Source organism: Vespula pensylvanica, chromosome 11, assembly GCF_014466175.1.
Source record: "Vespula pensylvanica isolate Volc-1 chromosome 11, ASM1446617v1, whole genome shotgun sequence".
Taxonomy (NCBI): Eukaryota; Metazoa; Arthropoda; class Insecta; order Hymenoptera; family Vespidae; genus Vespula; species Vespula pensylvanica.
In genome coordinates this window covers 6,928,284-6,946,675 of record NC_057695.1, presented here as the reverse complement: position 1 = coordinate 6,946,675, position 18,392 = coordinate 6,928,284, and the positions used below count along the sequence as shown (strand labels likewise).

Below are 18,392 nucleotides of genomic sequence, written 5' to 3'. Positions count from 1 at the left end.
GAAAACAAAAAGGAAAACGATCAAAACTTGTAATTTGAAATTAATTTAAAAAAACGATCGAATATTATTTATTCAAAGTATTTGAGATCGTATACTATGTAATAAATGTATGTAAGACTTGAGTAAGACAAAGATAGGAAACTATGATTTAGCGTTTGCATGTTCGTTCTCTATGATTCAACAATATTACTATGGAACATGCAATCCACTTCATTGTTACAATAGGAAGAACCAGGACAGGAACTTGTAGCAAATGTTGAAAATGTGAATGAAAAAAAAGAAAAGAAAGAAATAAAGAGAAACCAGAAAAAATCTGAAAAAATAAGAAACAATTTTTATTTGTTAAATCGAAAGAAACAAATAATTTTCATTTTAATCTACTTACCAGCTTGAGCTGCGAAATGAAGTGGCGTGTTGCCTTCGTTGTCAGGAAGGTTAGGATCAGCACCCTCGAAGGACAGTGCCAGCTCCAACATCGCCGCAGCACCGTTTCCAGCCATGTAGCTTATAGCCGTCTACAAACATGAACATATAATCACGACGTTAGTTAATTTTCTTAACGGACAAATTGATATGCCAGAAGAAGTGCCGTGACGCGAGAGAAGCCGGACGCTTTCGAACGTGACGTAAACATCGGGCGTAGGCAATACTATGATTTCAACAGTTTCATATTAATAATTACCTTTATAAATAATCCTAAAACAAAATATAAGTAATCAAACAATAATGAAATAAACGTAATTGTTATGTTTTCCCTTCTTTGAAAAATAATCTGTTCAAGATTATTTTTTATTTATATTTACTGAATTCTTCTTACTCGGAGAATCCTCGATTATTAATTTTCTTTCTCTTTTATTACCAATTAATAATATTTGATATTTTACGTATCGTTTATATCATTACTCATTCATTTGTCAACTTTCTTCTTTTGGACTTTTAACCTTTCTTATTAATTTCATTATTTTTCTAATTGAATTTAAAAACGATTACGAAAACTTTTGTTTCTATTAAAACATTTAGAAGACGTCTAGAATTGATAAGGCTAGGGCGACTAATAAAAATAAAATTACAGTGATTTGTTCTCCTAATGAGAATTACACATGTAACGAAATATGATGACTGTCTAAAAAGAAAGAGAAAACTGTAAAAAAAGAGAAAGAGAGAGAGAGAGAGAGAGAGAGAGAAAGTTATAAATATTGAATTGAAATATTTTTATAAAAACAAAATAGATTTTCGTAACTGTATTAACCAGATTGTTGTTAAATTTAATTGTAAAAAAAAAAAAACAGCTCAACAAATTACAGCAGTCGATGTCGAAATGTTTAATTAAAAAGAAAAAAGAAAAAAAGAAGAAGAGGAAAAGAAAGAAAGACAGAAAGAAAAAATCAACCATAGTCCCGATATAAATTCGTTTGTTATATTATTGTATTGTTCTATTTTAAATTAAAACGACGTACTTTTAAATGTTAAAATAGCAAACATTTGAAAAGATGACGGCAAATTCACAGCAGGTTAATCTCAGAAAATACGTAACGCTTATCCACACACACATTAGATTCTTTCTCTCTCTCTTTTTCTGTGTGTATGATATGTATGTTAAGAGAAAGACAGAGAGAGAGAGAAAGAGAGAGAGATTCTGTTGCAAGAAAAATAAGTGTTTGTGATTTCTAAAGAGAAAGAAAAAGAGAGAGAGAGAGGAAAACGGAAAAAAAACAGACGATACAACACATGTCATCGGTTTCATTCTGTAACGTTGATCTCGACAAGACACATAATGGACTATCCGTTGAGGATCAATTTATTAAGTGGGCACTGACGTTCGTGCGATCGTCCCAACGTTATTACTTCACTTGCGTCATTGTACACCACATGGAAATACACACTAGTAGGTGCTAAGCACGGAACGACAATTTACTGGGTGTGGATTTATTCCATCGTTACGAGAAACATTTGGAGTGTTCTTATCACATTTTTATGTGGCTATGGATTGACTTTCTTTTCATAATATTTTTAACAGCTCATAAAAAAGAAAAAGAAACAAAAAATATATAGAAATAATTAAAAACACGATTTTCATCGAAAAATATTTCACATATTATTTTTAATTGTATAAGAGCGTATTAAATCACAAAGTTTATTTTTAAATGACACTTCATCTCTTATTCACAACGAATACAACTGTTGTATTAAAATATATATATATATATATATATATATATATATATATATATATACTTAATCGTATCGACAAATGTATTTAATTAATTTATCGTATCTAACGAAAAATTAAACTTTAATCTTTGTTCACTTCGACGTAGAATTAATGTTTCATTCATAATATAATCGATGTTTTGATTATGAATTTATCATCTATGTACTGTTCTACGATACTATAGAAAGGAACGGAAGTTCGTCGTCATGTAAGATCGACAAGAGAATATCGATCTCAATAGGACGATGCCCGTGATCCATGATAATATTCAATGTAAATTAACGATGCATAGCACGTCATCGGAAGACATAACGAGAACAAGAAAGAAAGAAAGAGAGAGAAAGAGAGAGAAAGAGAGAGAAAGAGAGAGAAAGAGAGAGAGAGAGAGAGAGAGAGAGAGAGAGAGAGAGAGAGAGAGATAGAGGAAGAGGGAGAAATAGAAGGACCTTTTCAATCGGTAGTACCCGTAATTAGAATAGCCAAGCACGCAAGTCTCTCTCTCTCTCTCTCTCTCTCTCTCTCTCTCTCTCTCTCACTCTCTCTCTCTCTTTCTAATCGTAGAACTCTCTTCAGCAGCTAAATATATTCCTCTTACGTACTTTCATTTAAACAACACGGTTCGTACGTTTCATCAGTGAACACAGATATTAATTAATATTATTTTCAAAAGTTTAAAGTATTTTAAACTTCTGTTACTCATTTCTTTCGTTTTCTCATATTAATTATTGAAATAAATGATATCACTCTCAAGTAATATTTTCTAACAACTTTAAATCCATTATCATCGTCATCAACTTTAATGAAGAAGAAGAAGAAAAAGAAGAAGAAGAAGATTAAGAAGAGGAAGAAGAAGGTCATTCGCATACTCGATATGGTCAAAGCCGAAGAAGAGGGTAATTTGATTTTAATCTCGGTACGATATTACCGCGTACGGAATGCGGTCAGAAACATTACATATGGATATGTCCATTACGTTTTGCTGTTCTGAAGAAAATGGCGAAGGATATGTATATATAATACATTGTAAATCTCTTTGAATGATTTTATTTTCGGAATGTTCACGTTACTCATTAATCTTCGAAAGGTTTCAGATTGAGAGGAAATAAACAAAAAAAAAGAAAAAGAAAATGAGAGAAATAAAGAGAAAAAAAGAAGTGTTGTTATCATTTATAAAAATATAATGTATAGCGTCTATGTGCGCGTGTGTATGTGTATCTAAAAAGATAATAATTAAAGACTGAAATATTACATTAAAAATATCTTTTTGTTTATCAGAAAAATATAATATAAATATCTGCCACAGTATAATGTATAAAAATAATAAATGAAAACTAATATATTATAATAAATATATTTTCATTCGTCGGAGAAAGAGGAATAGAGAGAGATAGATACACAAACGGACAGTCAAGCAGATAAGCAGACAGAAACATTTTTATCATTTGCAAAAGTATAATATAAAAAAAATAATTGAAAACCAACATGTGTGTGTGTGTGTAGTATGTATTTACGTGTATACGTGTTACAATAAAGATATCTCTTCGTCTGAAAAGCAGTCGATCTCTTATTCAACGTCGCCATTCAAAAGATATTCCTTTTTCTGCATTTGTCCTGCGGAAAATCAATAAGCGCGCGCGCGCGCACGGAACTAATGTATATGGTAAGCTATAAATACAAATTGTCATTCCGCGCGGTCGAGTTTCTGTAACCACAGAGAAGTTATTCCTTTGAATTCCCTTTCGCCGAAGACATCCTTCGAAATGGCATAGATAGCAAAGTATCTGCCGAGTAATGTCTATACAGGATGTTCCACTTTGATCGATCCCACATGAATATCATCGAGGGTTTTCAAAGATATTAACAATATTTATATTATTATTTATGTCTTTATATTTTTTGAAAGGTTTTTTTAGCTGATATTTTCGGATATATATAGGTATATGTTTAATTTTCAATTTCTTTGATTTTCGTCTAAATAAATTCGTTTACTTTAATCTAAGAATGTTTAATTTATTATTTAACAAAAAAAAAAAATAGAAGAATTCCGAATTTCCTTTTATATCCATTTTCTTTTCTTTTTCTTGTTTTTTCTTTTTCTTTTTAATAACAAATTGAATCTTTTAATAGTTTCATTCTATCTTTCTCTGTCTTTTTCCAGGTGGAAAATTTTCCATGAAAGACATTACGTGGGTGTCGATACAATTCGTATACCTCGTGAAATGATTTCGAATGAAATTGCTTGGAATAACAATCAAACGAAGCAGCTCGTATTCTCGAACGGTGAAGAAAAACAAAGGAATCGTGCTTATCGTAACACGATCGGAATCGTAAACGGAACAATGAATTTCTCTATCTCGAAGTATATCTTCTGACGCAACGAGTATAAAATATGAGACAACTGTTCACAAATTTGATGTATCTCTTCAAATTAAAGTCCTTCACACATGTATCAATATAAAACATAAGACGTAAGTCGTAGAGGAAAAAAATTGTATAAGGATAAAATTCTTACGACCAATCAATCACATATCCTTCTCTGCATTTAAATTCGACATTCGATTTTTATGAATGCAACACGATAACAGTGTACAGATTTAGAGATTATGTATCTATATGTTACGATTGAAATTATCAAAAGAGCATATGTATTCTGTATTTTAATAAAATATTAATACAATTAATAGAAAAGCAAAAATGTAGCAGGCAACAATCAACATTTCAGAATTATATTCTCGCGCAATTTTTTTTTTATGATCACTTTTTATTAATCAAAATTTATGTCTTATAGCAATTTTATGCGATGGCACTTACGTATTATGGTTTACATTATACGTTTTATGTATTACGTCAATGCATATGTGAACGTCTTTAACGTCAGAATTTTGTTTAAAGTTCGTCATCTACATATATCCATAACCATTTATTCTTTGGTCTCTATGGTATTATTTCATAGTGAAAAATATTAGTATATTTTTGTAATGTTTATATCTAATAGAAATATGACAAGCCAATGATATATATCTAGAAGCAAATAATATGCCAATGATAGCAATTTTCTGATCGATATGATAATTTATAAATAATCAAGTCAAGACTGATTGTTAACTTTCTCTCTCTCTCTCTCTCTCTCTCTCTCTCTCTCTCTCTCTCTCTCTCTTTCTTTTCAGAGAGATATTAAATATCCATTACCTGAATTATTATAAAATATATAACTGACTTTAGGAATATTTTATGTATATCTATATATACAAAGTTTTCTGTAACTTCGTAGAATCCAACCTCGGGATTGTATTACTGCACATGAAAACAATTAAAAAAGTTCACATAAATATATGCCATATTTAATCTTGTTTCCAAGTTATGGCGAGTTTTATGTTGGAATAATTCTATCGAAAGATGGAACCTATTTCATCTACTTATTTACAAACAGAGCTTAATATCTGACATTGAATAAATTGATTATAACTTGCGAAATTATTTGAAAACCATCGTGTACAAAATGCCAATTGATTCAAAACGTTAAAATACTTTGCGAGAAAATTGAACAGGGCTACCAGAAAATCTGAACAATACCTAAAGAAATGGAGAAAGTAAAACAGTCAATGATAAATATATTGGTTTCCAAGCTTGTATTTAGATTCAAGGAGATTATTTCATGCAACTCTTCAGCGAAGGTAAATAGATATAGTGTATTGAAGAAGATATTCCTATAACTCTAAAACAAGGTCAAATAGAGCACGTATGAAATTTTTTTTATTGCTTTAATGTGTAGAATCTACCGACGGAACAGTTCTTCGAAGCTACGGCATTCTGTACGGACTGTGACATGTGTGTGTGCACGCGCGTGTGTGCACGTGTGTATGAGAAGGAGAAAATTTATACTGTATAAACTCTTCTAATCAATTATGTATTTTATAATAATTTACGTAATGGATATTTAATAACCATCTGACTTAAAAATCACACATCTGTTAACAGATTACTTTCGCTTTTCATTATTTTTAAATAATGATAATGATGAGAAAATTGACATCATTAGTTCGTCACATCTTCATTACATAGAAACATTATTGTTATATAATTATATAATGGAAAGTAAATTATAACTATTAGAAATTATTATAAAAGAATTATAAATTAATACATGTGTATCTATTTAAAAAAATATTATGACGAATTACGATCTATCCTTATAATGAAACTAAAATATATTACTAGATATTAATATATGCTATATTATTAATTATATATATATTTTTATATTATTATATATAATTAATATATATAATTATATATAATTTTATATATATATCATTAATAATATATATAACTAAATATAAATTACAAAAAATATATATACACATATATATATATTTTTTTCTTTAACACAAATAAAAAATAATTCAATGAACTCACCCTGCCACTACTGTCAGTCATATTAACGTCGACATCACACAAATCAGATTTGCGAGCACGCATCACGACTTCTTTCAAAATCGTTTCGTCAGCTTCCATAGCAGCCCTCAAGAGGGCTTTGGGGCCCTCCGAGGGTATTTCCCACGAAGGTGGCACTTTTGTTTTGATATTCTCTTCACGAGTGGCACGATCTATCATTCGATAGAAAAATTTTAGAAAATAATGAATGAGTATCACTGACGAACAAAGTTTAAGATGAGATTGGTTAAAGCGTTATCTGTTATACGTGTTTCGTATGTCATAAATTATTGCGTTTTAAGTTTAAATAAGATTATACTCTTTGTTAGTCAGCTGTAAATTTGAAATGTTCTGTACAGAAATAGTACAAATTTACATAAAAAAGTAATAACGTATTATAAAGACTACGATAATCAGGTTTAAATTTCTTTATACTGTTTTAATATAATTTATTTCAAAATTTAATTTTGGTCAAATGTTATATGAATATTTATAAATAGATAAATATGAATTTTTTGTATTCGCAATTTCATTATTCTATCTACAGGAGAAATGAAAATGGTTAATAACAATTATTTTACATTGTTATCTAATTCTTTTTTATATGATAGTACTAATTAGTTAATTGTATCATCGTGATAGTCAACGTGTTAAAAACGTAAGCAAAAATGTATTTAAAAAATTGCTCATCTAACGATTCCTTTGTGCCAGATAATATAATAAAAATACAAAAGAGACACGTAATTACCTTGAAGAACGCCCTTGTGATAGACCTTGACCTCGTGAACAGTTGGTTTACGATAGGGTGCTCGCTTCTCTTCAAAGCTAGTATCCGAGCTGAAGGACACCGATTTCTTGACGTTGACTCCAATGTTTTTTTTCCAGCTAGTTGACAAAGTCTGGGTGCTAGCCGATTGTCCTAACACCGGTCTGAGCTCGTTCTCGCTGTTATTTAAAATCGAAAAATATCCTTTCAAAGTAGAATATCTCGATCTATACCCATTCAGTTTCGAAGATCCAGAAAACCACGAGGAATCTTCGGTAACGTTATCCCTCTTCTCAGCTGATCGATGATGATTCGTTTGAGTTAAACTCGCTAGAAAAGCTGATGATCTTTTCAATATACCTTCGTCGTGTCTTCTTTCGTCTCTCACAAGAGCTTTCTCCTTTCGCCGTAAACCTAATAGACGGAGTATAAGATAAGAAGATTCAAAATCATTTCTATAAAAAAAAAAAAAAAAAAAAAAAAACGTTATAGAAGATCTTACAATCCTTCAATTTTTTATGTCGACCTTCAGAAGCTCGATGTACGCGAGATCAACCGATTGAAATCATGATTCAATGAGACAGAAGGTACGTATGCCATATCAATGACGCGTGTTGCAAGAGATATATGTACGATGTTAAAAAATATTGCCGTAAGGCGTTACGCGTGAAAATCATAAATCAAGTCTGCTTACGTTAACAAATGTATGGGGACATGTCTACATGTACGCAATGAGTTTTCTGTTAAAACTTTTTCATTATTAATTAATCTAATCTTCTTATAACTTTACTTTTTTTTCTTCACTTTACTTTGATTACAAACTGGTTAAGAGTCGAATGAAAATTGATAGTTTGCCAAACGAAAGGATAAATTTATGAGACCGCGATACAGTAAAAATAAAACGTCGTAAATATAAAAAAAAAAAAAAGAAAAACCAATGGAGCCAATACCTTCCTCAAGAATCGCTGGGACGGACACAGATTTAGCTAAAATTCGTGAACCACCGTTGTAAGCTCGACCTTGTCTTGTGGTAGAGGGTTGTGACTTCTCAATGTCCTTTGACAAATATTTCCCAGTTAAATCTCTACTGAGGAACACGGATGTACACGAATTTGACTCCTTCGCATAGATCTTGCTCGAGTTGACGAAAGACACTCGTTTCTTCGTAACGTCTCTCGACGTCTCACCAACGGTGTAGTTATTTCGAGAGAGCTCGCCTCTGGAGGCGACGATGCTGTAATTGTTGACGACGTTGCTTGTCCTACGTGTCTTCTCGTTCTTCTGATAACTCTTTTGCTCTCCGTAAACGCGTCGAACTTTCTGTCACACAAACAGTTCAATAAATAATGATTAAATTCATAACAATATTAATTCATTCAATGAATATACTTAAACACGAAACATTCGTATCAATTTTATAAGCTGAATATTTAATTATTATTATTATTTATTCATTTAATTAATAATATTATTATCGTTGTTGTTGTTATTGTTGTTGTTATTACTATTGTTATCGTTATATACATATAATTTGAATATTTAATCATTCGAATTACTCAAATATTTAATAATACATAATTTTAGAGCTCTAATTTGAATAAAAGCCAATAACGAATTATAAATTTTATATATAATTAAAATGCTTAATTATTATTAAATATATATATATATATTTTAATGATTCGAAATTTTCAAATATTTAACAGTGTAAACTTATAGAATTCTCAAACTTATGGAAAGTCCGATATGGGCCAATACAAAATCATGATCGTTTCTCGAACGAAAATGTTACTTCATTAGAAAGTTAGCAGGTCCACCATATTCAGCAAAATTAACATGCAAAAGGGTCGCGATAAAAAGAGCGCAGCGCTAGTTGATCGATGCAGGTATGCGTGCAACGATTTCAACGACCTATTTTTTTTCTGCTATAACGTTGATAGGTCTTGCATTAGTTTAGAAAACTTCATTTCCTGGAAAAGAAAAAAGAAATAAAATTTCTTCGTTTTTTTTTTTTCCAGGAAATGTCAAACGACACAAACATTTCTTATTAATTGTATTAAATAACAGCATTTTCTTTTTTTTTATCAAACGTTTTATCAAAACTATTCTGTTAACAACGTCATATTATTGAAATAATTCGAAGTGTCTTGTTTTATTTTATTTACTTTCATTAAAACATTGTCCGAACGATCGTCGATATATACATATATATTTTCATTGCACGCAACACTGCACATTTGAAATTCGCGCGTTCCTTTTTTTTCTTTTTTCTTTATCGAAATATCACCTTCGACGTAGAATCGTTTTTCTTTTAAAACTTTTGACGAAACAAGCACTGATCTTCGTTGGATTGCTATCGGTACTCTTACGATCGTCTCGCAAGACGTATACACGAGTTCTAGCGGCTCTCTTTAAACACGCTATTTATATGTCGGTTAAGCTCTCGCGCCTCGGTCGGTGCCTCGTGTGCGCATAAACGTACGCACGACTGATTAGCATATGTACGCATGTATGTATGTATGTATTATATATATATATATATATATATATATATATATATAAGATGCATTAATGAAACCTGGTGGGAGTATCCCTTCCAGTTTCCAAGCTTCTTTTTTCATGTCTTCTGTTATTCCTTCGTTTTTATCGTCTAAACGGAAATATCATTGTGTAAGTCGAAAGTTCACACGCATAACACACACTGATGAACGCGTACGTGATCATTGGAAATATTTTTTTTCCTACACCTTACGAAAACGGAATCATTTTGTGTCAGATCAAACAGTGTATTTTGAATTGGTAATTACTGTAGAAAGGAATTAATATGTTAAGACTTAAATACAAAAAAATAGTTATTGGTAATTGTTGATAAAGAAAAAAAGAGGGTAGAAAAAATAAAAGATCGTTATCGTTTAATCCCAAAACAAAAAAAGAAAAAAACAATTAATCGATCAATTTGAAAGATTGAATTATACGATCAACACTGGTTAAAACTAACCACCATTGTTCTTTTTGTTTGTTTTCAATACTTAGCATACTTTACACAGCACCATTCATTTCTTTGAACGTACTTACCAATTCAAAACACTTTGTCCAATTTTGAAAGAACTATTTTGTCCGAGAATTCTCTTCTAAGAGTCACCGTATACATTGGCACGCTCACACGTATATACATTTCTAAACATAACTATGATCCTTTCTGTCGATTAATGCAGGATTATTCAGATGATCTCTTCAATTAGAATACTTAAAAAATTTTCGAAGAATCACTTTGCCTTGATTGGTGAACACTCTATGAAGATAGACCGTCCATTAACATCGACGAGAAACGAACACGAGCTTACTTGTCGCGTGGTCGATCGAAGAGTGTCGACTGAGTTTTCGCCAGACTCGCCAATCATGTTGCTCTCTATACTGCTGCCGGTCATAGTTTCATTGGCTGTCACGAGTTTCACCCTTCGATAACCCGCCATTGTTGATGTAGAATCTCTAAATTCAAACGGTTCCTGAAAATTCATTCGAAATTAATCAATGAAGTTAATCAAATTCAATGAAATCAAATGAATATCAATAAAATCAATGAATATAATAAAGGTTGGTGAACGCAAATTTGAATTATGGTCGATGAACGTTCGTGAAAACTTTACGATACGATATAAATATCATTAAAATGATATACCTGAACAATATTGTTTTGGCTTGAAATTACCTTTATTTTCTTGTTTTTCGTACATTAAACGTATATAATTGCGATAGTCGTGCCAACGACCGAGCGAGTTTCGAACTACGAAGAGAAATAAAGAGAGAAAGAGAACGAAAGAAAGAGAGAGAGAGAGAGAGAGAGAGAGAGAGAGAGAGAGGGAAGGAAAAAGAGAGAGAGAAAATAAAGCTACTACACTACGTAAGGTATATTTCTACGAGTGCACGTAAATTCGTATTTTCGTTCCTCTGCGTGTGCTATTTTGGCACTGTTACATCGACCGACGAGCCTTGTCGCCGATCTTTTTGGCATTTAGCCAAATTTTCAATTTTCCCAGTATACAGTTTAGTATCTAGTCATACTCTCTCGACGAATCTAACATCACAGTGAATCTGATTGGCTAATTGTCATTTGAAATCACGAGTCTGTTGTCGAAAAACGTCATTGATAATCGATCGAAAATAATACAATATCTTGCGAGATATTCTATTACATGAGACTCGCAAGATACTTTAAAATAACACTTTATACAAATTTATCCTGATTAATCTTGTTTATTAATTCATTAATTATATTAATCATTATTAATTAGTTATATTTAATGATTTATTAAAAACAATGATAAAGCAAAAGTAGATTGTTTCGTGTCTGATTCTATTATTAATTAATTAATTTTAATTATTAAATCATTAGTTGAATTATTATTATTATTATTATTATTATTATTATTATTATTATTAATGTCGTTATTATTACTATTATTTGTTAAATTTAATAATTATTTATAAATGGTAATAATATAAAATTGATTATTTCATTTGGTTCTGTTTTAGAAGAATTATTTTAAATTTGTTTCTCTTCCGATGAATCGTCTTAATGATTATTTTTATCATATTTTTAAAAAAAGTCTGGCACAAATTTAACATCGAGATCAATATTCAGTTAGTGCAATGCACGCTCTCTTGGTTCCTTAATTCGAAAGAGAATGCAATGCACGGCCCGGAAGCCACGACCGATTAACTTCAGGCGGTGCATACTTTCTGACATTGATAGACGTAAACGTATGTGGAACTTTTCGCGCTTCATGCCGTTAGTTTATTTTGACCTTGAAAAGTTTTTCTCCATTCGTACGAACGAGCCTTGTTAAAACATATTTCTCACACACTTTTATCTTTCACGTTTTTTTTTTTTTTTCCTTTCACTCATTGAAACGAATCCGTTGTATGGATTTATGTATATTCTCTTGAGATTTATTTCAAAGTATAATGAATATAAAAGTTGAAACAAACGTTTGATTTTATTTTGTTTGAACGGAAAAAGAAATTGTATCGAATCGAATTTAACGAAATGAAAATTATTTAATATTAAATAAAAGTCTGTGCAATATACGTAATCGCAATAAATGGGTTTTTACTAGAAAAAAAAAGAAATATAAAAAAAACAAAATAGTACGTTATAACTCGTACGTAGTGCGTTTAAATATATAATCGAAATATTGGTTTAGCTAATTATCGATCTCCGATTTAGATTATTCCTTTATAACGTGGATATTTTTTTTTTGTTAATTTAATTATCGACTGTTTAATGTATTATAACTTTAAAATTCATATTTTTATTTTTATAATATGTAAATAACAAAAGAGGACTGGGCCAAAACTCCCTCATGAATTCTAGATAAATGGATCATAAGCTTCATGAATAAGTTAGCCATATTTTTTCTACAAGCATGGAAAACTCTACATCAGTAGATGAAAAAAATTTTTATAATAATATATCGATTACAAAATTCATAATATGCAATAATTCAATGCTTTTATTAAAACAGTTACTAAGGCTAAGAAATATGTTTTCTATAAGTCCAATTTCGCAAAGTTCACGACATGTAGCTAATTCTATGAAAAACGAATTAATTAAAAAAAAAACAAGAAAACCATTCAACAATAAAGAAGAAATCAAATGAAATAATATCTTCAAAAGATAAAGAACGTGCTGCTAAAATGGCTAGAATTTTTTTCGCTAGCAACGATATAGAAATTTTTGATTGAAAATGAGAGATGAAACAAAGTTTTGTCAAATAAATGATCGTTCGTAAGAATATTTAAAAGAGTTTTATAAAAATAAAGTTAAAAAAAAAATTATAATATAACGAAGAATATTGGAAATATGATGTATGCAAGTTTTATTATAAATACTATAACAAGTCTATCAAGATTGAAATTTATAAAAAAAAAAAAAAAATAGAAGCAAAGAATATTATTCAAAATAAATAATTTGAACTCAGCCTTTACACCATTTGGCCCAATAGATTTGTTTGTAATAATTCCACGACCCAAATGTTTATAATATAAATATAATTTTTGAGTACTTGATATGTTAAAATTAATGTATATTATTTTATTTAAATAAACGCTGATTACTGTGATATTCTCATAAGAATATTCTCTATGAAAATTTTTTGAAAATTTCAGATCATTAATCATTTTTTTCGTTTTTACATAACAGATATTATTTCGCGACCCGTAGGTTGAGAAAAACTGTTTCATTTATATTAGAAGGTTACTTTATTTTTTCTTTTTTATTATTATAAAAATGATACAATCGAATATGTTAGAGTTGATAAATAATTAAAAATTTAATTAATAAAAAAAAATGATTAAAAAAGAATATTTATTTATCTATTTATTTATCAATTATACGATCAAAATTTTTAAATTCATGACCATCTTTTCCGAAATTATTCTAAACTATACAATCCCTTCGAAAGAGACCGTGTACTTCGTTTAAAAGGAAGCTTCAAAAAAAAATAAATAAATAAAAAGAGAACTTCTCGAACAAAGTTTAACCGTTCGATGAAGGATACGACGAAGCTAGCATACGATATCAAGTTTGCTTCTAATTTCAAGTAGAAATTCTTCAATTTAATTTGCACAGTCGACCAAAGTGGTACATCGAGCTTCAATAAAATTCATAAGACATCTCTAAGCATGGAGGTTAACGTTGTTAATAACTCGCATGCGAGATCAACCTGAATCATAATGATCCTTAATCATTCTCCCTCACGTGCAAACACCATCGGCACGTGTCATTGACATTTCGACGCGACTAAAATTTTCATGAGTTTCGTCGTTTAATATTCGAGATAGTTAACTATATTATTTACTTCTCCGTTCAATTCCGATGATAAACAACATCTTTTGATAAACAACAACGAACTTGTTTATCTTTCTTTTTTTTTTTTAGTCTCTGTATCTCTAAATGAATTGATTACATTTGTTTTGAATTTAGCGTTGCATAATGTGTAAATCCCTTTGTAAATAAAGCGTCTCGTGCATGTATTGTTTGCGAGATAATTTTATCTTGTAAATTGTGTAATGAAATACTCACAAGTTTAACAAACGGATAAATTTGGAATGAAGTCGGAAACAGGATGTCCACGAATTTCAACACCATGTCCGTGTTTGAACGGAAATCCTTCTCTTTTTCTCGAAGAACACTACAAAAGAAAAAATATAAATCATAAATTAAGAATTACGATCTTTTACGTCTACGTTTATCGCATTTATCACGTTTACTTTTATATCCATTTTACGTCCAAATAGCAAACAATTACTTTTAAATAGAACTTGATTTTCTTTTCTTTTTATACAAACAAGAAAAAAAATTTTTTGTTAAATAAAATATTATATAAAATTTTTCGATAGATCTTTTACAGCTTTATCGAAAAATATAACTCTCATAGAGAAATAACTTTTGTTACTTTTAATCACTCTTCAACTTTTTCCTGTTTTCAAACAATTCCGACTATATAAATTCATCTGAATAAAATCAAACGTGTCTCGATAAAGATCAGCCTTTCGGAGCCGACTGCGACCGATGAAAAGTTTAATGCGACCTTTTGCAACGTACCGACTAATTTCGTACATAGATGTACTCTCGAAAAGAGAGAAAAAGAGAGAGAGAGAGAGAGAGAGAGAGAGAGAGAGAAAAAGAGAGTTACATAGGTCTGGGTCATGGTCCGAATGCGCTCACTCTGGCGCGTGTTCTGACTCTTCCAAAAGCTCCGTTCTAAATCTATTTAAATTTCGTATAATTATAAAACCAAAAATAAAGTGCTCTTAAACGAAATGCTTTTTCCGGCACTGATTTTGATCGATCCATTCGTTCAATTTTCAATCACATTATTTTTGATTATTGACGAAGAAAATGTTGTGTTTCTTTCTTTCTTTGTTTTTTTTTTTTTTTTGTTTTCAGTGGACATTTGCATATACGTAAATACGTAAATACGTAAATACGTACTCGTATATCACCTGTGTATTTAGACTGTTACATGTATATATCACATACATAAATATAATTATAAAAATTAATATTTATATGTACAAATTACATGTATCTTTAATAATTATTAAATCTAATTAATAACTATAAATTTCTCCAAACGTTCGATCATAAATAAAATATTAAAAAAGATATCAAAAGATATCATTATTGGATTACTTTTTTGAAGTCAAACTGTACATGTATATACACTTATATCGTTCTACATACATACGCACAATTACATAAATTTGTATTTACGCATATACTACGTATACAATATACTCCTCTTTATAAAAACAATCTTGTTTAAAAATAATAATTATTCAATTCAATCATAACTATAGATTATTTCAGATGTTCGATCAACTATAACGAAATATTAAACGAGAATATCGAGAGATACGTTATCCAACGTGATATCGATACATTCGATCATGCGAACCAGTATATTATTTACAAAAAAAAAAAAAGAAAAAAAAAACAGGAAAAGAAAACGAAACAAGAGAAACAAAAGTGAACCCGAAAGATCGAATTCGTCGATCAAGAGACGAAAAAAGAACGGATCTTTCTTCTTCTTCGATAAGAAGTTGTTCGGATACTGAGTAAAACTTTAAATTACACTCACATCGTTTATAAGGGTTGTACCTAATATATATATAGTTATCGCGCAGTCGCGAATCTAGGACAGGTGCTACTTTCCGATACACACCAGCACGCTCATAGAAAATTGCCTTTTGTTACGTGCAAAACATTTGCAAAGTAACTTTGGAAATTTACTGCATCTTCGAACTGGCACCTCGCGTTACGAGTTTATTTGAGCAGCTTAGTTTATCCTTCACTTATTTCAATCCATCCTAAAAAAAAAAAAAAAAGAACGAAATTTCTTTCTGACATATCCTTTCACAGATTTATTTATATATTCTTAATTTTTGTATTCTTTTTCTCTTTTTTCTTTTATAAATTATTAATCCAATGTGCACCCTGTAATTCGCTCTAACACGATTAACACACATTATTTTGTCAGAGATCGACCTAAACTGAACGCAAGGAAACAAGATTAAATTGATCGTAGGAGGAACACGATAATATACATGATGTGAATCGTGTTACGTGTAACTTGAAAATGTTCGTAAATTTTGGAAATCTTTCTTGTCTCACGTAATACCTGTAGATGGCTCCACGAACTAATTACCGTACACTTTTTACAAAACATTATATATCAAGCCTAACGAAAGTTTGTCCGTTCGTTGTATCTTTAAAATTTCATTTTTTTCCAAATAATTCTTCTCCAACTGGACAAAACATTTCGACTGACTTAATATTTTTCATTTTTATACAAACAACAAATATGCGTTTATACGATCATAAACGATACACTTTTCTACGATACATCCACTTAGTCCTACGTTGTTGCTACGTCTATTCGAATAATAATAAAAAAAAAAAAAAAAGGAAAGAAAAAAGAAAAGAAGAAAGAAGAAAGAAAAAGAAATCCGTCTATTCATTCTTACTAGAAATCACAGGTGTGAAATAAATAAACGAAACGAAAAAACTTTATTACTTACTCTTCGACGAAGCTAACTCCATTGAAAAAATGAAAACACGTGAAAGATTTTTGATAGTACTCAACGTTTTGGATAATCCTTAATCCGTGTTCTTCAATGAGATACGTCTTATTGTTAGGCAATCAATCGAAATCACGATCGCACAACGTGCCTCGCCAAAAGAATCGATCGTCTGCGCAAGACAATTAGGCTTTTCGCACATTGTTTTTCTCGTCTTTCTAAAAGCTGTCCGGATACTTGGTTACTCCGGTCCGAGATTTTCGGAGAAAGAGTAAAAGAGACAAACAGACAGAGAATAGAGAGAGAAAGAGAGAGAGATAGAGAGAACTGTGAGAGAGCCGTGTCGCGTATTCTACCGACTAGCCACCCCAGAAACGCCTATGCTATTTCTGTTGACGGTTACTTGGATCAAGCTCGATTAATAAGTATGTAGATGTGACCCGAAGAAGACGAGACGTGATACGGTGTGCTGCATCGCGATCGATACGGATCACGAGTATAGATCTAAAAAAAACAAAATATATCAATTCGATCGAACATCGACGTTGCTGCGTTATGTCATTCCCTCTCCTTTCCTTCCACATCTTCTCAACCAACTACCACCTGAAATAAATTTCAAAACGACGTTACAGAACCTCGTTACGTCGTTCTTTGTTTCGAGGATCATCTCGAAATAACCTAAAAATTGAACGATTTTTTTAAATCGTTTTCAATCGTACAGATTTTCCATGTTAAATTTATCCTATCGAAAAACGTTATATTTATCAGAATGATGAGTATATGTTGGTAATCGATAAAGTATGACGTTATTTCGAAATGATATACGAGAGGATAGTATGCTTTTTTTTTTTTGGTCTTCCCTTTCTGGTTTCGATGGGAAATCATAAACGGTTTAGCGGGTCAGCGGACTTCCAACGTTTACAATCAACGAAGCCAACTGTGCCTAGGTCGTTTATTTTTGCCCGATATTCGAACGACCGATTCCTCTACTATGACTAAAAATCTCGACGAATCGGATCGTACGTAGCTAAATATTAACCTTCGAATCGTCCAATGAGAGCAAAATGGATAAAGAGAGAGAGAGAGAGAGACAGTAGAAACGTTTATTACCTTCGCCGCGAAAAGAAAGATATAAATTTGAATGTTACGCGCATCGATCATCGTAGGACTCGTATTTAACTTCAGTTTCGTTCGAAAAAGAAAAGAAAAAAAAATAAGCTTCCTTAAATATCTTGCATTTATTTATGTATATGTTCGACTGACGTAAAAAGAAATCAAGGCAACGATTCGATTAAATTCGATTAATTCGATTCGATTCGATTTGATTTGAAAACCAGACGAATCAAGTTAAGATAATTGTAAGATCGTAAAGTTTTTTTATCCATCTTCTTGTTT

At 30.5% G+C, this 18,392-nt stretch overlaps 1 protein-coding gene across 6 annotated transcripts in view; it reads right to left on the bottom strand.

Annotated features, from left to right (window-relative positions):
* LOC122632793 overlaps window positions 1–17,398 on the bottom strand; it is a 22,521-nt gene extending 5,123 nt beyond the window's left edge. Inside the window, exons 1-8 of one of the 6 annotated variants that reach the window (XM_043819980.1) lie at window positions 16,998–17,397; window positions 16,058–16,286; window positions 14,497–14,605; window positions 10,757–10,918; window positions 8,363–8,732; window positions 7,395–7,826; window positions 6,629–6,819; window positions 386–515 (exon numbers count right to left, since the gene is read on the bottom strand). In XM_043819980.1, the coding sequence (XP_043675915.1) occupies window positions 386–515; window positions 6,629–6,819; window positions 7,395–7,826; window positions 8,363–8,732; window positions 10,757–10,918; window positions 14,497–14,562 (1,351 nt within the window). In that variant the 5' untranslated portion in view covers window positions 14,563–14,605; window positions 16,058–16,286; window positions 16,998–17,397. Of the gene's footprint in view, window positions 1–385; window positions 516–6,628; window positions 6,820–7,394; window positions 7,827–8,362; window positions 8,733–9,577; window positions 9,790–10,756; window positions 10,919–11,121; window positions 11,141–14,496; window positions 14,606–15,018; window positions 15,059–16,057; window positions 16,287–16,412; window positions 16,542–16,997 lie in introns of those variants that run through there. The other 5 variants (XM_043819982.1, XM_043819983.1, XM_043819979.1 and 2 more) reach the window with 5 other exon arrangements.
* Window positions 17,399–18,392: the final 994 nt, after the last annotated feature.